The 20,586-nt window shown below is 38.5% G+C and overlaps 3 protein-coding genes across 17 annotated transcripts; 2 read left to right on the top strand and 1 right to left on the bottom strand.

Annotated features, from left to right (window-relative positions):
- The first annotated feature begins 1,206 nt into the window (after positions 1-1,206).
- si:dkey-260g12.1 (tumor necrosis factor receptor superfamily member 5) lies at positions 1,207-6,504 on the top strand. Its single transcript, XM_041044281.1, has 11 exons — positions 1,207-1,343; positions 1,534-1,603; positions 1,796-1,847; positions 2,209-2,319; positions 2,518-2,661; positions 4,292-4,394; positions 4,603-4,640; positions 5,210-5,326; positions 5,530-5,552; positions 5,656-5,761; positions 5,959-6,504. The coding sequence occupies exons 2-11, from the start codon at positions 1,535-1,537 to the stop codon at positions 6,228-6,230; spliced, it is 1,035 nt and encodes a 344-aa protein (XP_040900215.1). The 5' UTR covers positions 1,207-1,343; position 1,534; the 3' UTR covers positions 6,231-6,504.
- A 58-nt stretch (positions 6,505-6,562) lies between these two features.
- cd27 (CD27 molecule) lies at positions 6,563-14,852 on the bottom strand. Of its 14 annotated transcripts, none has more exons than XM_041044310.1 (8): positions 12,952-14,448; positions 12,135-12,186; positions 11,610-11,676; positions 11,400-11,525; positions 8,870-9,016; positions 7,560-7,610; positions 7,351-7,455; positions 6,563-7,153 (listed from the first exon to the last, which is right to left on the bottom strand). In XM_041044310.1, exons 1-8 carry the CDS (start codon positions 12,993-12,995, stop codon positions 7,032-7,034), a joined length of 714 nt encoding a protein of 237 aa, XP_040900244.1. In that variant the 5' UTR covers positions 12,996-14,448; the 3' UTR covers positions 6,563-7,031. The 14 variants fall into 14 exon arrangements, with proteins under 14 accessions (XP_040900244.1, XP_040900242.1, XP_040900249.1 ...); XM_041044308.1 differs by having other exon boundaries at positions 6,566-7,153; positions 11,610-11,751; XM_041044315.1 differs by having other exon boundaries at positions 6,566-7,153; positions 14,081-14,448.
- tnfrsf1a (tumor necrosis factor receptor superfamily, member 1a) lies at positions 14,753-20,477 on the top strand. 2 transcript variants are annotated; one of them, XM_041044264.1, is made up of 11 exons: positions 14,768-14,894; positions 15,169-15,201; positions 16,419-16,523; positions 16,638-16,746; positions 16,882-17,007; positions 17,120-17,275; positions 17,414-17,492; positions 18,273-18,322; positions 18,674-18,846; positions 18,934-19,054; positions 19,202-20,477. In XM_041044264.1, the coding sequence occupies exons 3-11, from the start codon at positions 16,455-16,457 to the stop codon at positions 19,498-19,500; spliced, it is 1,182 nt and encodes a 393-aa protein (XP_040900198.1). In that variant the 5' UTR covers positions 14,768-14,894; positions 15,169-15,201; positions 16,419-16,454; the 3' UTR covers positions 19,501-20,477. The 2 variants fall into 2 exon arrangements, with proteins under 2 accessions (XP_040900197.1, XP_040900198.1); XM_041044263.1 differs by lacking the exon at positions 15,169-15,201 and having other exon boundaries at positions 14,753-14,894.
- The last annotated feature ends 109 nt before the right edge of the window (positions 20,478-20,586 follow it).

Genomic DNA, 20,586 nt, shown 5'->3' with positions numbered 1-20,586 from the left:
ATCTGAGACTGAGCTGTGTTTCACCTCAAAAATTCTAACTGTATAAATCAACTGATAATGGAGTTCTTTTTTCCATTGGTACTCTTTCTTTATGAGTGTATGTTTGCCAAGCAAAGTCAGTTTAAAAATAACTCAAGTTTAAAAAAAAAAATGAACTACTGAAATACCAATGCTTTAGCAAAATGACTGTACGATGGCTTTGATATTATATGTGTAAAGGAACTATAGCTTTGAATATATACTTGTGTTTAAATGCTGCAAAAGAAGAATGTCCACAGTCACACACCAGACAAGAAACTTGCAAACACTTTGATTGCTCTAATTAGCTTTTCATCGGAATTTGTGGCAGTTAAAGTGGATTTTTAGTGTCACTTCTTCTGTCACTTCTTCTGTGGAAGCCTCGCCTCAAAATAGTTTGGTCATATTTGGCGTCAGACAACAATTATGATAATCCTGAGCATTGGTCGAGTACTCCAGATGAGTGACCTTGCAGCTTTAAACATGAAGACAAAGCAATTTTGGCTAAAAAGCTTCACCGCAGAGCTACAGTATGTAATGTGTCTGAAAGAGACTGAAAGAATAAAAGATGCAACTGAGTAACTATGTAATTTGCGATTGTTTGTAAAACACAACCTATGTCCCAGTTCAGCATTTTCAGGTCACCTTAAAATTAAAGGGCCAATTCACCCAAGTTACAACAAAAAATGGAGGTAAATGAAAGCTTGTTTGTGGTGCTCGCAGCATTGGGAAAAAAAATACAATTGAACAATCCAACAGCAGCATCTCTGTCCAGAAACAACATTCCAGATACTCTGGACAATTGTCAACAAGTTTTCAGTGACACCACCATCTAACAAAAAAATAGTCCCCATGAAGTCTATGGATTATCCTGAGTACAAGAGGTAGAACTTTGTTTTTTTCTTCTTAGATGTACTTAAATGTGATTGAAAATATTTTGTGACTTCAGATTAAAAAAACATCGACTGTCGAAAGGATCTACTCCTCCATCATGTTGTTGACAAAAGTTCAGTGTAGTGAGAACATTTCTGTGTCTTCAGATCTTGCAGTTTGTACGGAAAGTGATGAGACTTTCATGCAGAAACATTAGTCAGAGAGCTGATGGGTCTTTGTGAGCTGAAACAAACAGGACAGCCGTAGAGTGGTAGAGATCAGTGGGCGGGGGAGACAGGAAGACAGGAAGATGTAACCAGGTAAGGAAAGAGTGACACAGAGGATGGGCAGATTGTGTGAGAAGGCAGAGAAAGAAAGAGAGAGCAAAAGAGTCTCAACAGAAGGAAGTTAACAAAAAATAGAAGGAGAACAAAAGACACATCATACTGAAGGTAAAGACTTTTAAGTTACATTTCCATCATATTTTAATGAAACACCATAAGATATGAGAAGATTTGCTGATATACAAACTTTTGCTGAAGTAAACATTACAGAACATATCCTTCTTTCAAAGTGATTTTTTGTAGCTCACATCCTGACATCTGCCATTTGGTTTAATGTTTTCTTCATTTTTGTTGATAGAATGGGACTTGTGCAATACTTTCTGATTGTCCTGATGTTATCTTCACATTTGGTGCTCACCTCTCCTCTGGTAACAATGCCCTTCCCCTTACGTTTATCTTCCTAAATTGTTGTATAATCTTACAGAAAAGCCTTGGGTTGTAAGGTTATAAGAAATACCTCAAATTGTTGGATGTATTAACATGGCATGTGTGATAAGTTATTCAGGACTTTGCTGCATTGTTATAGTGGTTCATGCCTACATGTATCAATGTGTTAACAGACAAAGTGGACGTATGAAATCAATGGCAAAACGTGTAACTTGTGCCCTGCAGGTAAGAAAACCATGATGTCTGGCATGAGCTTCTTTTATTTCTGTGTCTACTTTTCTGTCTGTTCCTTATTTGGCTTTGACTCACTGTTTGTAATGAATAGCTCAGCAATGATTAATATTTGGAAATTACTATGAAACACTGAGACACAGTATTTATCTCTCTCCCTCTTCTCTCTCTCTCTCTCTCTCTCTCTCTCGCTGTTTTTTTTTTGTGAGTCTTGATGAAAAATGACGCACACAGTGCATGCAGAGTTTGTGCTGTATGACCACATCCTTCATTAATATGCAGCTGGGGAGAACAGGCACTGCTCTGCTCTCCTTGTCATCCGGTCGTTCTCATTTGTTTCTTTCTGTTCTGCCAGGTGAGTTTCAGAAGTCTTGCACAGAGTGTCAGCCCTGTCCTGCTGGAACCTTCACATCTGACTGGAACCGTGAAAACAACTGCCATCGCTGCTTCGGAGACTGCAGACCAGGTAAAGAAACTATGAGTAATTTCAACTAGTTTCATCTGTCCCTGTTAGGACAGCAATGATAGCAGTGATCTTTGGGTTTCTATGGTAAACTGAAAGTGTCTACATATAGCAACATTGATCTCTTTTGCTCTTTTCTATAAATGAACTTTTTCTGTCATTAAAAATAACTTAAACTGCCACTATTTTTGTCTGTCTTAGATTATCATCTGAAGGTGGTTCATAACTGCACCAGCGTGTCCAATACAAAGTGTGTCTGTGAGGCTGGTTTCAGATGCACTCAGAAGGTCCATTACACAGATAACTGTGCATCCTGTGACAAGATCCAGGAAACAACCACAACTGGTAAATACTGAGCAGTGCAGACTTTCAACTGTCAGATTAGACACGGTTCAACCAACAGGGGGCCTCATCATAAACAAAATACACTTCTGAGGTTCTGACTGACTGTAGCAAAATGACCAATAATGATACCAGAGGCTACACATCAGTTATTTACACGTGACACGTGTGACAGAAATAAAAATGTTGTCAGGTCCCCGTTGGGGACTCCCCTCTCAGCGAAGTGAACAGAGGTCCAAGAAATGTTCAGATCCTCCACTTAACAGTGATAACACAATGTGAAAATAAACCATTACATTAACCATTACTATTAATAGTCCAAGTAATACGTAAGTTCCACTTAAGTAAACATAAGCAAGTGATAACAGGAAAATCTACTCAAATATTAAAAGCAATTGTATTCATTTTTGATTAAAAAAAAAAAGGCCCCTGCCAGAGAGCCATGAGCATGTACATCTTAAACACTGGTGATAAGAAATAATAAAACATTGAAAATCCCCAAAACAGTAGATATAGATCAGTTGTGGGGTTACATGTAGGTTGAAGAGATTCTCTAAAACTCTCACCCTTTCCAAAACAAGCCAGTACCACTTTCTTATAAGCCACCATTCATAGAGGGTTGATAAACTGTAATTCATGGCTTTATCAATGGTTAATACATACTTTACTAATGCTTTAAAGAGAAGTTGTACACCATTAATAAGAGCAATTTTTCCAGTTGCCAGATTGGGGAAAATCCTCCTCCAGCATGACCCTTTGCTTGTCTTATCCGTGAGCTCTTTAATTCATTTGAGAGATGCTTCCAATGGACTGTTTGACTTCTTATGTGCTAGAAAAGGGCTGTGGGACATCTGGACCCAAATCAGTTTATAAACTGCTTATTAACATTTACAACTGCAGACTTATTATGTTACAACCATTTTATTAACTTACAGAGTTTGACTAGCTGTTGATATGTGTGCAGAATCTGAAGTTGTACAAATGTAGAGAGAACAGTACAGTAAGAGCTGTTTTTACCACATTATCAAGTTAAAAAGTCCCCATTCTGTTGTTTGAATAAGGACTCTCTTGCATCAGAGTCCCCTGTTTAAATAAAATGTTTTGGTAACAAATGGCTGTGTGTTTCCATTCAGTAATAATGCAGTTATAAATGTTATCTGGTTTGCAGTTACAAATGTTAGTATGACATTAATAACAGACCTTGGGTTCCTCAATTTCGAGCCATTACGAGTTATTAATAAAGGGTTGCGCAGTCCATCAAATCTACAGTTGTTAGCAAGCAGTTTGTAAATGGATTTTGAGCCAGACGTCCTGCAGCCCTTTTCCAGAAGATAAGTTTAAAAAAAAAAAAAGCAGCTATAATTTGGCTTTAGGTGTTGTAGAGTTAGACACTGTACATGTACTTTAAATTTTAGCACATTTCCCCTTTCATCTCTTAGATCCCTCCTAGTTGCTTGAATTTTACTTGGTTTAAACTGGCATGTCTACAAAAACCACCTGTACATGACACAATGTGAGGAAAGATCTGCAACTGGGCTGTCACCAACACCAGGACTTGTCAGTGAGATTTTGTTTGAGCCTGTGTTTGTCCTCTGAAATCTGGAATCAAACTTGTGACATTTTTGTTCTCCAGGAGCAACAGTTGTGACCTCAGGAAATGATAAGCAAACGCCTTCCTCCATTTCCATTTCCTCAGGACATAGCAGCACTTCTGCCAAACCCTGCCAGTTTCCCAAGTGAGTTGTTAATTTCCTGAGATATGGCACAAAATAAATACCACACAGGGTGGAGTCTTAAAACTCTAGATTCACACCACAAAATTTGGATGATTTGAAATGCTCTTGTAGTCACAGTATTTTATATTACTATTATTTTAGCATCCACAGTAAAGACATCACAGATTTGAAATACTCAACACTTATTTAACAGCCTTATCTCACACAGATGTGATCTTCAGACAGTCCCATCAACACCCAGCGCAGGTGAGTGTGTAAGAGGTTTTTTTTGTTTGTTTTTTGTTTTTTTTAATTACAATAGATTTGTATTTTAGTATTAAGACACAGGGATCAATTTTTGGCCATGTCATGGTCAGTAAACCCACCATTTTAAACAAGTATTACATAGGTTGCTATGAATTTTTGCACATTGTGGTCCCTACAAGATGAATCCGGCTTACTTTGGTGATCCCCTTACTTTCTCTGTAATGTCACCTGCAGGTTGACATTTTTGGCTTTGTGGGTGGGGTGCCTTTAAATTTGGTACATATATCAATGGTGCCCAGAGGACACATCTTACTGACATTTGTGATTCCCTGACCTTTCCCAGCACCACCATGAGGTTGACATTTGAGTTTTTGGGTCAAAAATCTCCACAGCTATTGGATGTATTGCCATGACATTTGGTTCAATCACTCACTCACTCAGAATGACTTGTAATCTTTTTGGTGATCCTCAGGCTTTGCAAAAAAAGAAAGAAAGAAAAAAAAAGCAGCAGCTAAAGTGCAGCCTCACAGAGCCATGAGTGTGACTACAGTCTTGTTGCTTTCTCTCAGACGTGACGAGCAGTCAGCTGGCAGCCATCTTGTGTCCAGTGGTTGTTATGGGATGTGTGGCCCTTGTGATCCTGTTCTGCATCCGTCGCCCAGGAGATGAAACATGTCTCAAGCAAGGTAAGACAATTACATCCAAGACGGGACCAGTGTCTGGCGTCTCAGATACACCTTATGGTTGCATCACTTCTGGGAAACAACAAACATTTTTCATAAGAAGTACAGAAATTACTGTGATTAGAGATTTGTCATGAGCTTTGCAGCTTTTTTCTTGACTTCTAGTTACTATGTAAATACTCATTACTTAATCTACTGTTTTTCAGCGTTTGCAGAGCTATGTAATGAGGTGAGTGTGTAAAAGAGTCTGGTGCTCATTCTATCATGTATTTACATATATGACATCATTTTTAAGTTGTTTTCCCCAATCTGATAGTCATGTTCCTCTTTAGGGAAGGCAAGATGCTTCTAACAAGTCAAAGGAGCCAAGTCATCAGCTCCCCAGAGACTCATTCAGTGCAAAGCAGCAGCCACCATCCCCTTCTGCAGCTAATCTGGGTACTGATGTGTGAAATGAAAACTTTCATGTGAAACTTTTGACTCACTTGGTGGGGTCATTAAAAAAATAAAAAAAAGTGTATAAAATGCAGCTGTGTTACTGTTATGAGTGTGAGTTGTAGATGCTCTGTAAACTATAATTGGATGCATTTCTGCAGGTCAAGTAAAACATTCCTGTCCTGTTAATGTCTGTGTAGGTCCAGTCCATGTCCACAACCCAGGGACAGTCATCATCAGCTTGCTCAGCCAGTTTACAGGGCAAGTTGGTCCGACAGTTGAAGGTGGAAAGATGGCTGAGAGAGTGGGAAGTGAAGAAGAAGATGAAAGAGACTGTCCTGTTTGCTATCCCGCATCCTCTCCCAGTATTCATCTCTCTGAGGAGGAGAGGAGTGGAGAGATTGACAGCATTTTCTTCCCCTCACAGGAGCAGGGCAAGGACTGCCACATGTCCAAAGAGGAAGAGCTATGATCCAATGCAAAATTCCCGGAGAATTTTAAAACTGTGAAACTACAGATGAGTGCAGAGCACCTTTCATCTTCCTCTGGCAAACTGTGAAGGGAATACAGTGCGTCACGTTGACATTATTTCCTGCAGGTTCTGGGAAAACTTGTGATGTGTACACACCAGCAACTTTGATTCTACGACGAACAGCTGGAAGATGAATTCTCTTTGATGTTATAATTTAAGAAATCCTGTAAATACTTTTTGATAAGCTCTGTCATCTCTCTCTAAGGTTTAATATTTTGCATAAATATTACGCATCTTAATTACAATAAAATTTTATTTTGAAAAAAAAACCTAAGTAGAAATGTAAGTTATTACAAAACATTTGTAATATGTATCATCTGCAGCAAAAGTCTATTTATATATATATATATACACGTAAATGTGAAATGTAAAATATCTTGAACATTTGCGTACCATAGTAGATACCACCTTTTAGCAGCACAGAGCACACTTTCTAACTCGTGCATGTCAGTGTCCCACTCTATTTTCACTTTTTTCCCACATTCTCTTCATCCAGTTTTATCAACGTCACAGATGTCACACAATCATGTCTCCTCTCAGGAAACCGTATCAGTCTTGAAACTCAAAGTACGTCCTCTGTGGTTCCATTTGCCAGCATGGACCGGACTGATGTTTGGCCCCGTAAGTCATAAATGTCCAAAGCAGCAAAAGACATTTTGCATCGGCTATATGTCACTAAATGTCCACTTGGCTAATTTTTGCTCATCCAATTTCAGGTTCAACACCTGTTTGGTCTTTAACTCATACATCAATAGGCTGGTCACATTTCCCACACACTTCCTGGACGGGTTTGGAGACTTCCTCATCCTCGGAGTATGGTGTTACCGGTGGTCCAGGTACTGCTTTTGGAGTCAAAAAGTAGCCTGGACAACAAAAGAAGAGGGGGAGGTTTTTGTAGAAATAAAATTCAAATATGCGATGATAATAACCCTAGATATTAAAAAACATATATTGATGCACATTATAAAATTATAAAAGTATTATGCTTAGTGTACTTCTTGTATTTGTATATTGCTGAGGGTTATGAGTTTCATAACAATACTCTTACAATACTACTTACCATGCTTGGACCTGATCCAGCACAGAAGGGGCTTGATTTTTGTTACAACAGCAAGAGTAATTCCAGTACACAGGAGGGAAATTATCACCAGGAACCACACTGTATCTGTAAAAATGTATGAGAGAGACATTTTTGGAATATGTAAACAAACACCCACTGGAGGGAGAGTTCAGTCATTTCACTGCCACAGAACCATTAGCTTACTTTACCTCTTTTTCTGGGGGGTGTCCGGAGTGTTGTGAGGTCTTCAGGTGTGGAGGCTTAAAAAAAAACAAAAAAAGAATAGAAATAAAAGAAGCTTATGAGCTCAGTACAGGCATTAATAGTTCAGCTGTTCATGGCTCAGATTAGTCTGTGCCCTCACTCTGAGGTCACTTACTTATAACACACACTGGTGACAAAGTCACTCAACACGATTTATAATTAACCTGTGTCACCTTCTGTGATGGTACTCCATGGATACTTCAGTGTAAACAAACAGTTGCTAACTGAGGGCGGAACACGTTAAGTGTTTATCAGAATAATTATTTGGAACTACTAAAGCTGGACAACCATCCCAAAATGCTGTAGTATGTTGTCTGAAGTGCTACAACATGTTGCCATGGTTGCAGTGGTCTTTGTACTTTAACACATTGCCACTGTTGCAGACAGTACTGGTGAATTATTTTTGAGAACTATAGGCTTGGCTAATAATGTTTCCTATTTCTAAGGTAAAAATTAGGATTTATCAAGCTCCATTTGCACACACATTATTAAGTTGCTTCTGCCAGATACAGAACACACATGCATCATTTTTTTTGTTTGTTTCCACCCGTCAACATCTTGTTTCCACAAAATAAAACATATAGGATCTTCCAAGTCTTTGTGTTTTTAAATGAAATAATCTACAAGAATGTATGTAGTTCCAGTAGGTCTTAAGTGATTACCACCAGCAGGATAACCTTTGTATAACATCAAAAAAATTCTAGAGATCTATGCCTGTTTATGGCTGTTTATGATCTCTCATTTAAACCACTGCATTAAAAAGCAACACAAATTATGGTATAGAATGAGGAATTTAACAAGAATGAATGAAAATTGTGGTTTTGCCGCCCTCCTTTGGTTACGAGTTTAATCCATATGCTGCCATCGGAGTAAAGTGCAGTTTCGAGAGCAGGAGACCACATGTCTGACCACACCCAATAGTGATGGTAGCTGTGGTGCTGCAGATGCTGAACCAGGAAGTTTAATAAAACACTTTATGATAATATGGTTACTTCTATGGTAACCTCAAATAGTGCAGTGGTGCAGACTGAAGAAATAGTTTTCCGAATCAAATATTAGCTTGCAAATGTAATGCAACAGCTGACTCTCAGGTGTCTGATGTCCACCCACCCAAAACAAAGAAATTCAACTTCTGTAAAATGTGTCTGCAATGCACAAAGTGTATAAAATATATAAACAATATAAAATATTTGTATAATTTAAAACAAGTTTTGGCTGTTTCAAAAGGACTATGTAAAATTTGGGTGTATCTTACTTGTAGTGGACAGAGAGGGCCAGGGTTTGGTGAAGTCTGATATCAGCACACACTGTGTGCAGGGTTGGTCTTTGCATCTGTAGCCGGCTTTACATCCACACACAGCGTCATGAGTGGCATTACATTGAGACTTATATTCCATGTTTGCTGTAAAGGGGAAACAAACAAAAAAACACTTAATACATCACAGAATAACATATAATAACTGAGTTTGTGTGTGTGTGTGTGACACACACACACATACACAAAGTCTGTCTTTAAAACATGACATAAATCAGAAAATGGGAAATGACTCAGAAACTGGGCATGGCAGGTAAAGATTCTAGTTGTAAGTCATAAGATGGTTATATTATCACTTTAGATACCACTTCTTTAGAGACAGGCGTAACTGTTATTTCTCAGTGAAAGCAGTATTTCACTTTGATGAGACATTTTCTGTTTAACAAACGTTTTAACGTGCATGTGTCAACGTTATGTCACAAATTAGCAAACAGAAAACTACTTATATGAGTTCATAGTCATCACCACACATTTGTTTTCGGAAAAACAAATGTTATAAAACTAAAACAATGAAAATCATCATCAGTTATAGGTTTCTTGTAAGTTTATTCATTTAAGTTTGGAGAGACTTCATATCTTGTGGCCACACATGCAAAGAGCATATAGCTACAAGAATTGGTCCCAAATGAATTGGAACTTCAGACAATGACTACATGCCTTGGCCTGACTGTTTCCCAGTGCTGACAAGAAAATGTCCCCACAAGCACCTTTAAAATGTCGTATTTACAACAGATTATCAAAACAAAATCTGTACACTTGAATTTAATATTATATTTGAAAATGTATATTGATATTCTTTTAGCTTATCCTTCTCATTGAGAGGTCAGAGGTTACAGTCCTAGTGGTTTTAGTGGGTTGTTACCCCACTTACTACTTTACTCTGCTGTCCCATGGTGATCCATTGCAATACACTGAGAAATTTTATTTTGGAAGTCTTCAAATTGCTATAATTCTATTATTCTTGCACTGGATTATCACTGGATACACAAGCAAATGCAAAAGATAGAAACAAGCATGAAACTTAGGGGCTGACTGCAAATTCTGGGAAAAAAATATAACTGATGAGGTAACTGATGTCATTTGAAAGAGTTTGAGGGCTGAAAGTGTTATTCTGTCGTAAACTAGTTGTAATAAAGTTTAAAATATGTGGTACGGTCCCTCTCCTACCCTGTTTGCACATCCAAATCTTTGGACTGTTAACCCCCAATGAAAACCTAAGAACAACTGAAAAAAATTTATACTGTTGTGTTGCAAAAGTTTTGTGTGGGTTGAATCATTTCCACCTGAATTAATTTCCATATCCTGTAATTAGCACAAAGCCCCTACATGTGTAGGATTAAAGGTTTTTGACATTTTGAACACCCACCTTCACCCCCCCCCCCCCCCCAAAAAAAAAAATTAAATACTGGAGCTAACAAACAGAGCTAACAAACAAAGGTTTGTTTACAACCGCATGTTTACATTGGATGTAAATATGCTTACCCTATGTACTCAAAGACTTTAACTCTTTACATATTGTAACCAAAGGGTAAGCATTGTGTCTTTAAAAATGAAGGTTATGACAGACAGAAAATTTATTTCACATCTTTGTTCTCTTCTCTATGTTTTCCACAGTGACATTTAAAAAATAAGCATAACAGGCTGTTTTTGCTCACCTGTAGCAGGGCAAAGACCTGAGTAATAAATGACATTTGTGTCTGCTGCTCTTTCCGATGTTTACCACTTTTATGTTTTTTTCTTTTTTTTCCACTGACTTGACGATGGTCTACTTTTTCAACCTCCTCCTGTTTTCACCACCATTGGTGGGCTGTGCTGTTCATGCTGGTGCCTTTATCGTGTCAACATGAACGTCTTCTGCAGAAGCCCACCCTAATAACCCCTCCCCCCTGCTGAGCTGGTTCTTTCATCTCTTTCTGACTGTATCCCACCATGACACACAGAATGGGAAACCCCCTTGCATATGACTTAGGTTTCAATGGGCAAACTTCTCTGAAATCATGACAGACAGAGTTGAGTAACAACTAATCGTTTAACTTCTTTAAGAACAACTGAAACAACTGCTGTAATTGGTATATCACAACCAGTGCATGACATCTATTGCTCTGTTTCAGCTCTATTTTTTAAGATTTCTGACATTATTCTTCTACCTTTGTATCAGTCTATTGCTCATATTTACATATTGATGATGTAAATACTTTAAACAGCTATTTTCTGTGCCCTGGATTATGATACATTCATTATCAGAGAGCAAATTGGCAATGTAAAGGAGGGCTCAAATCAAGAAACAATAAGAAATTACCCCTTTAAAGGAGAATGTTGTGGCTGTAGAATAAAATATCAAAACATATTGATATCATTGCTGTTACCAAGACTATCCCTGTTGTGGGTCTAAAAATGGCTGAAAAGTAGGACTGTCACACATTTTATGTCTTACACGTACGTTCGAGACAAAAGCTGTGAAATTACTCACGTTTTATGCATGTTTTGCAAATAGTGCAACTCATCTCCACATTGTAGGAATCGATGTATCGGTCACCCATGCAAGAGGCACACTCAGTCTCACAAGACGTTGTTGAACGCCGGACCATATATTGACCTAGAATACACACAGTAATTCACAGTTATAACCTGTCTGCAACAAACTTATAAAATGTATTGAGATGAAAAGAAATCACTGTACCTGGTGGGCACTTGTTACAGCAAGACGTGGCTGTGTCCATTGGCCAGGCATATTGTGTCTCTTTGCACTGTATGGAAAGCACAGAGGAGAGGAAAGAGAGACTGCACAGGAGAATAAACACAATGTAACAAAGCGGCCGCATCTAGGAAAAGGGAAACAAGTGAGAGAAAGAATAAAGAGGGAGGAGGATGAGCAGCAAGAGGAAGAGAAGGAGGAGGAGGAGGAGGAAAACAGTTATCTATTTGGGAGGATAAATTCACATGCTAACAGAGACTGAGTGAACAAGTCATGATAGACACGATTCATGATTAAATACACACATTTTGGCTTTGAAAAACATGTAACATACATACAGTAATACTGGAAATCAGCCTTGTACTAATCCAAACACTACAGACTTTACATCCAACTGCGAGTGAGATTACAGGTACATTAATACATAAGTCTACTAACATTCAAAATGGCAGGATGCCTAACAAAGGTCTGACCAACAGATACAGCTGAAAATATCTTGCTTGTACTTACAGTGGATGAGAAGGTGACACAAGATGTAGCCTGGGACCCTCTGAATGTCAGACTGAATAGGGGACCAGAAGTGTGTCAAGGCATTATTAAAATGAAAAGAAATGATGACTCATTGTGAAACATGTCTTTGAAAGCTTAGCTTTGTTTAAAGCCTCTCCCTCACATACTCTTTTTCCTGCCTCCACTTTTTTCCAGTCTGTCTCGTTTCCTCCAAAATCAATCTTTTAGCTCCAAACCATCAAACCATCACTGTCTCTCTTTCTTACACCTGTCCCTTTCTCTCCTTCTTAAAGTTGAGTGACAAGGTCATTTTAGTGAAATATCATCTACCACTCATTTAACTCAAAACATTATTCCAAGAAATGACAGGAGTGAGCAATAAAAAGAGGTTTCTTTTAACAATACCAAATCCACAGATAAGACTAAAATTCCTTGTTAAAAAGTGACATCATGAGTCATCGTGTGTGAGAATGCATTTGTCAAGGTATCAAATGTAGTATGTGAACTATCAAATATTTCTGCCCTCAAATGTAGAGACCATGCTAGGAGGCACAATCTCAGTGCTTCTATTTCCTTACACCTTTTCTGATGGTTAAGGCTAATTTTAATTTGAATTGTAAAAAACTATAAGTGGTAAGTTTCTTAGAAATTCCTTCTATTGCAGTGTAAATTTTGTAGGTGTTTGAGCTTTCTGAGTTAATAAGAAATAACCTGCTCATTTGCATTTGTTTGCAGGTCTTTCCCAGACGCAAAAACTACTTTTTAAAATCAACTGATTGCCAGTGTCTTTTACTAGTTTCAACATCAATATTCTTACATGAAACTGAATAAGAGGCTGAAGTGCAACCATTCAGCTATCATGTTGTGTTCGTCTTGCCACTCTGTTAACGTCCACTTGTGCTCAGTTTTCACAGAAACCAGGCCACAACACGTGACCTCCGATAGTGAAGAAATGACATCCTAAAGGGGCTGCCTCCGAAGCCCCGTGTGGTTCTCCGCGAGCAGCAACACTCAGACAGAGTACAATAATGACTGGATGAGAGATGACTGAGCAACAGAATCACTCTGAACTGACTTAGAGCAAACCTGGTCATGCTTATCTGGAGGTTTCATTATTAATGTTGCTTGACCGTAAGGATTAGTATGTTTGATTAGAACTTCAGAGAAATCTTTGCCAGGAACATGTTGGCGTTGTTGTGATGAAGTAAACAGGTAATAAACAAAAGGTATTTTTTTTACGTGGCTAGAAGCACAAAATTAGTCCTAACAGCTGCCCTAAAACACTGTGTGAAACTCAGCAGCATGATCGTCTGCACGTGCATGTATGAGAGGACCAAGGTTTGACTGTGTGTGTCACTGAGGATGTTTGATACAGACAGCAGGAGAGGGAGGGAGAGAGAGAGAGAGAGCGAGAGAGAGGACGAGGAGGATGCGTAGAGGGACAAAGACACGTTTTTTTGTTTGCTCACTGAAGAGGAAGCATGTGGTTTTTCTGAGGAAGTATTTGTCTTGCTCTGCTGACTGAGCTCTTTCATATACTGTATGAGAGTTGTCATGTGAGGCTACACTCTGCTGGCCTGCTGATTTTTTTCTTTTTTCTTTTTTTTTTAATTATGGTGTCTATAATTACTACTTACTTCATTGCCTACATGTAAGTCTGTACGGGAATACTACAAACCTAAAAAAGAAGGGGAATTTTCACTATGAACCCAAAACACTTTATCTTCTGTATGTCTTTTACTTCTACATTAAGTTCATATTAGTTAAAAATTCAAAAGCCACAGACTGAAAACTAATAGCTTTTAAGGATTTACTCAAGATTTGCTTCAGGGAGACACTAGTAATTATGAAATTTAGTCAATATTCAGTGTCCATGTTCAGTATTTTATGCACAACATATGACCCATTATCTCCCATTTAACTGAATTTGTAAACTAAATTCTTACCTCATGTCTGGACTACTGTCCAATCTTTATTATCAAGATGTCGCAATAACTCTGTGACAAGTCTCCACTTGATTCAGAATGCTGCAGAGCCAGTACTGACCTGATCTAGTAGAAGAGATCTTATCCCTCCAGTTAGCTTCACTGCACTGCCTCCATATAAAATCCAGAGGAGAACTCAAAACCTTTCTCCTTGCGTACAATGCCCCAAAATGACCAAGCTCCATTGTGCTCCATCATCACATTTAAAACTCTCCTTTTTTTTTTTTTTTTTTTTGGTAATACTAATAGTTACGGCTGGCACAGGTAATCAGTGAAGCATCCCTTAGCTATACTGCTTTGGGCTGACGCCTGCTGGGAGAACCGCCCACCCTGAGTCAGATTCTACTGGATATTTCTTCCTGGTTTTCCTCTCCCCAGTCGCCCAGTGCTTGCTCACAGTGGGGGCTGCTGGGTTTCTCTCTGTATTATTGTAAACTCTTGATCTTGTCTTGTTTATTTGAGTGATTCACTTACAGTTTTGAGGGCGCTCACTTGTTTGTGTTTCTCCACAGACAGGATTTGCTGTGTGTGCGTTGCTGCTTACAGGTGCCTTCTTGCCAAACTCTGCCTAACAATTCCTTGAAATGGTCTCGTGACTCACATTTCTCATGTAAGACCGCCTCCGCACGTCCTCAGCCGAGAGGCAAAGTCGCTGTTGCTGTCGCTTTCAATTAAAAGAAAAGAAAAATGAGACATCCTGAGTATGAGCTACGTTCATATCGACTTATGGATCTGAAGTAAAGAGATATCACTCGGTCTAACAGTGCTTGTCCAGGTAAGTGACGGTTAAATACCTTTCTGTGTCAGTTTGTGGGAAGCGGATATTCATATCCTATCAGAGTTGAGGCCAGAGTGGGCGTTATGTGGTGCTGGTTGTCTACTTAAACCGAAACCAAAAGAAGATAACAACTGTATAGTCTTAAGTCTAGATTAAAATCTTAAACTCCTCAAAATTATCTGTAATAGCGCACTCAGTGGTGGAGGTTTTTTAAAGTTACTGTACACTTTCTAAAATGTTGAAAAAGTTCCGTTTAATTTCATCGTTTCAGAGCGGGTGGGGCGGGGGGTGCCAAGACATACAGGTATGTGGGAGTTTTAAACCACTTTGTTGTGTCTCTACGACCAGTGTATTTGATAACATTACATTACTTTACATTCACAATCGTTTCCCTTTACTGTTTGCTCACCCTTTAAAATTTGCTTAAAGGTAAAGGCGGTGGTCGCATTAAAGCAATAAGTGAAAAGCATTCAGTGATTTTCAGCTAAATAGCAACTTAATAAACCTCGTACATCTAGTCAACCTTGTAGATAGTTTCATTTCAGCTGTTAAGATGCTGATATAAAACACCAATGAAACCACAGCCCCCTCCTCAATTAGGTGTTACGTATTACGTATGTTAACCCGCAGACCTGTCATCTGTTTTCATGTGTACTATCCCTTTGTTAGAAAGTAGATCCAATTAATAAAAACAAAAACAAACAAAAAAACCCCCAAAAAAAAACAAACAGGAAGGTTGGGAATATGCACCACCAAAGTAAAGTATTAACTGGCATGATAAGGGCCTTGGAGTGGGTTCTACTTTGTTTTCTAAACTTGAGGTCTTGTCGAGCCCCTGTGTCAAAAATCTGGCTTTATAATCTCCTCATAATTCTCATATGCTGCATTGTCCTAATGTACTTTGTTTTTAATCAGATTACCTTGGAGTACTTGATGTCAGCTGGTGGAGTCAGCAACACTGTAATCATGAATGTATTCTGTATAACAAAATGAACAGTCTAGTGTGGCATTTTAAACATTTTATCTTCTGTTACAGTAGCATCTTATGTAGTGTCAGTGACAATGTACAGCTGTGCCTGATGGGAATGTTTTTTTTCTTCAAGAATCCTGTCTAGTGTAGTACAAACTGTGACCCACTGGTGGTGCTTCATAGGTTTATTTTTGCTTATGTCTAAATTAATAGCAATTCATCCATTTTTTGTTAGGATATTTAACAGTCCAGCTGAATGACGGGCAAATGTACATTGCTATCCCTTGAGAACCATGCCACCAGCCTGGCTAAAAAAAATACCTTGTTGAATAAAACACATCATGTTAACCTGTACTTTTAAGATAAGGAATTGTTAAAGATGAATTCATCTTGATTTAATTGTAAATTGAAGGGCATTTAAGGCACTGAACAATGAGTTTTACTTAGTTCTGCATTTGCCCAGAGCATACTGCCTGGATAATTTAATAATAATATACTGTATAGTATTTCTTTGACTGTTCAAGTTATTTTACAGATTGTTTGTCTTGTAGGTGTCATCAGATGGATTGAGTTAAGCCTGTAAGAAAATGGAAGGAGCTGGGAACAGAGGAAGATGGAATAAAAAACCCTCTGTGGGCACAATACTGCTCCTCATGGTGAGAAAACCTGAAATTTTTAACTGGATACTTTGCAAGAAATCGCAAAAAAAAAGTCTTATGATAGATTATAAACTTTTTCTACGTGTATCCATTGTATATTCTATGTTGCAGTGTATGTTAGTTCCCACATTGCCATTGCCACAACCTTCAGGGCAGCAGACATGTCCACTTGGGGACTATCTCTCTGAAAAGGGAATTTGTTGCGACAAATGTCATCGAGGTATAGAATCACACATGACACACAGTAGCATTCTCATAATTGGAAATATCCTGCATGCAAATGTCTTCTTATACTATTAGATCAACTCTCTACAAAGTCTTAATTACGTTTACAAGTGACAATAATGTTTTTCAGGTTTTAAGCTTGAAGAAGAGTGTCATGCTGTTGGTCAGAGAAGTAAGTGTACACCCTGTCCTATTGGACAGTTCACAGACCAGTCGAATTTCAGCCCCAATTGCATGAAGTGCAGGCAGTGTAAAGGTAGAGTAGCATTACCTTTTTTTCTGACTTTGTTGCACTTCTTGAATTTAGCAGTGTTGCACCAATCAGTGGTTTGTTTTGCTCATTTTTTCTCGTTTCAACTTTTCCACAGATAAAAATAATGAAATTGAATCATCACGCTGTGAAATACACAAAGACACTATTTGTCAATGTAAGGATGGTTATTACAAAAAACACATTGACTCAGAAACGTACGAGTGTCTCAGATGTACGCAGTGCAGACCTGATGAAAAACAGTTACAGAAATGTAAGTGTTAAGATGTGACAGTGATAATTAATTATACTAACTCTCACATACGTCAGTGTAAAAGCTTTCTCTATTAATTATTTGGCTCATCAAGTATTTCCTCAGTGTTGTGTAAATATAATTGTCGTTGTTGTGCAGGTACACCAGAGAAAAACACTGTTTGTGAATGTAAAGAGAACTACTACAAAGTCAACAACAAGTGTGAACCTTGCAAGAAGTGAGTATGTCATTGTTAATGAGCTTTTGGCGCATGCACTGTTCGCATCCTGATGCTTGGGATGGTTTTATTTCAAGTCATTGATGGGGAAGTTGGTTTGTTGAATTGAAACTTGCAGATCACACTTCCGACTTTGTTCAGTCTTTCCATTAGTTGGCGACAGAAGAGAGAAGTTAGGCACTAAAACTGGGTTACTGGCATTTACTAAACAAGTGCTCCTTTGTTAAATATACAGATTCCTGGGCTGGTTGAAACAAAAACACTTTCATAACTGCTTAATACAGGGATAGAGAGTAAAATCTGGCAAAAGTCTGTCCTGGTTAGACAAAACACAATTGCTTACTTAAAAAAAAAAAAGGAAAATGGTGATTTTTTGTGAAAACACAATTATGACAGCCAGTGATCTCTGTCAGGGTAGTTCCCAAAACTCCCATTTTAAATGTGGATGGTGTAGGTGGACTGACACAGTGACGTTTGTCACGGATAAAAGAGGAAAAAAGGAGGGGAGCCCAGAAAAATGCACTGCCCATAGATCCCATAATCCTTAGCTACACTCTTGTTGACATTAACACGAGTGTAGCTATTAATAATTATTGTGACAGATAAAGTCTTATCTCTCTCTCATTTAGTACCAGTTTCCTATGTAGCGGTTACATGGCGTTATTTGAACTTATTTGCTGATGTGTAAAAAGACGCCTCGACCTTTTGTGTTAATCACTTCCTCTTAAGATGTGCTACTTCCTCTTTAGTGTTGTGAAACTTCCTCTCTTTTCTTCACAGTTGTACCATTGAGTGCAAAGATCGCTGTTCTCCTACACAGAACACAAAAGGTGAGCACAGATATATGATTATCAGCCCAACTTTCATATGAAAGAGTGAATACACTGGTTTCCAAACTAACAAAAGGTTTGCTATAAGAACACAGTAACCTAATTCATAAACATTGCTGACAGCCTCTAGCCTGTCCAGCCATACATTCTGCTCTTCTTGATTGCAAAACATAATGTCTGAAAGTGTTGAAATAACTGGCAGTATAAGTTATGATTTTTTTTTTTACGTGTACCTTCTTTATTAGGTACAGCAGAGTGTTCTTTAGATCATCTAAAAATATTTTTGCTTTTTTAACATGTGTCCGTCTTCATGTCTTTTTTCCTGGAATGTCCCTCGGGCTCCTCATGAAGCTCCAGAACCAGGAAATGAGCATCTCATAAACATAATTGCTGGAGCTACAGCTGTGGCACTTGTACTGTTGGTACTGGTGATTCTTTTCATCTATATGGTCACAAAATGTTTTATCAAGAAGGAGTTGCAACAGCCCCGCCAACCATCTGATGTTTCCCCAGATTTTTCTCAGGTACACTGATTTAACTCTCTGTGGTTACTTTTCCCTACTGGATGTACATCTACAGGCAATAAAATCTGATTTATTCTTTTGTCATAGCATGCCCTGATCTGCGATGAGGATAGCTTGGACAACAGCAGTGTCAAAGCCATTCCCCAAAGCATTGTGATTGAGCAGAACCCATCCAATCTTCCTGACTGTGTCCCCCTAGAAATCAAGAGTGAGTGTATTTTGTACTGTGCATAGCAGCAGATACTCCTGACCAATGGTCCAGTGTGTGTTGGCTAAAACATACAGCAAGCTATTGTACTAACTGTTATCTTTTCCCAACAACACCGCCCTCCCCTCTTCTATCCCCCTTCTGCAGTCCCTGACCTGATCTACACAGTGCTGGATCTAGTTCCTGTGCTGCAACTGAAGCAGCTGGTGCGTACTCTTGGTGTTAGGGATACAGACATCGTACAAGCAGAGCTGGATAATCGAGCCTGCCGGGAGGCTCACTACCAGATGCTGCGGGTATGGATCGAGAGAGGGTCACCTGCAGGTGGAGGAGCACGAGGTGAAGTGCTGCAAAGGCCAATGTTGCAGGAGTTGTTAGACAAACTGAGACAGATGCACCTCGGATCGGCAGCTGAGGAGCTGGAGACAAAGTATGCCTTTCAGTAATTCTCCGCCGCGAGCCAAGTTGAACAAAAAGCTTATGAAACCAAGTATTGTTCTCTTTAAAGACTCACTCATGGACAGCCTCAAAGCATACAAAAAGACACAGTGCTAGCACCAGAGCAGCAGTTTTTATTTCACAGCAAGCCAGCATCACTGAGCACTCTACCTTTCCCACCCATCATCTGCTGAGATGACAATGTCGGCCTACTGAGAAGGCTCAGGGATGGAGAGCAACAGAAAATACTATCTTGCAACGATAAATTCTGCTCAAGCCTTTTTAAAGAGCTGCCTTTATTTGTATGTAGGTATGTTTGTGTCTTTTTTAAAACAGTTAAGGAATAGTTTGACATTTTGGGGTAATTTGAATATATATATATATATATATATATATATATATATATATGCATATATATGATCATAAACAGCAAACTATTTTACAGTTCATTGTCATTTATAGTTTGGGCCAACTATGCTGTGTTGAAATGTAGCTATGTATGAAAATACATGTATATATGTAGAAGGAAGTGCTAAATTAAATGGGGACTATTTAGCCTGTACTGTAAAGTTAATTGGTAATGATTCACTTGTAGTTCCTGGTTATACTGAAAATAGCAAGACTGAAAAAGTTCTGGTCAGTATAAAAATTTAATGGGAACAGTAACAAAACTAGAAGATTGGTTGTTCCTGCTTAGCATAGACCAGGCCCCTGCCACTTTTTACAAGATTTTCACAGCCCCATTAGCATTCTTTTAAACCCCATCATACAAGCATTATTCATTGCTGTTGGACAAAACAGGACACGCCTTGTCTCAGTCTTTCAGCCAAACAACTTTTATAATACGAGTCCCAGCCTGCAGATTCAGATATGAATCAGTCACACTTTTACAGACTGAAGATGAGTCATTCCAAAGCACTTTTGCACTGTTGTATTATACTTTATATCTTTAACATATGAACTTTAAATAAATGTGTTATATATATTTATGTGTGTAGCTGAATTTTATCATAAATTTATCAGGAGGCTTCAGGCAGCTGTCATGATCTGGTTCGGATGTGTGAAGAGTAAATGTGAACTGAATGTTAGGTGAG

The sequence above is a fragment of the Toxotes jaculatrix genome, chromosome 8 (genome assembly GCF_017976425.1).
Source record: "Toxotes jaculatrix isolate fToxJac2 chromosome 8, fToxJac2.pri, whole genome shotgun sequence".
Classification (NCBI taxonomy): Eukaryota; Metazoa; Chordata; class Actinopteri; family Toxotidae; genus Toxotes; species Toxotes jaculatrix.
This window is presented reverse-complemented; position numbering and strand designations above follow the sequence as displayed.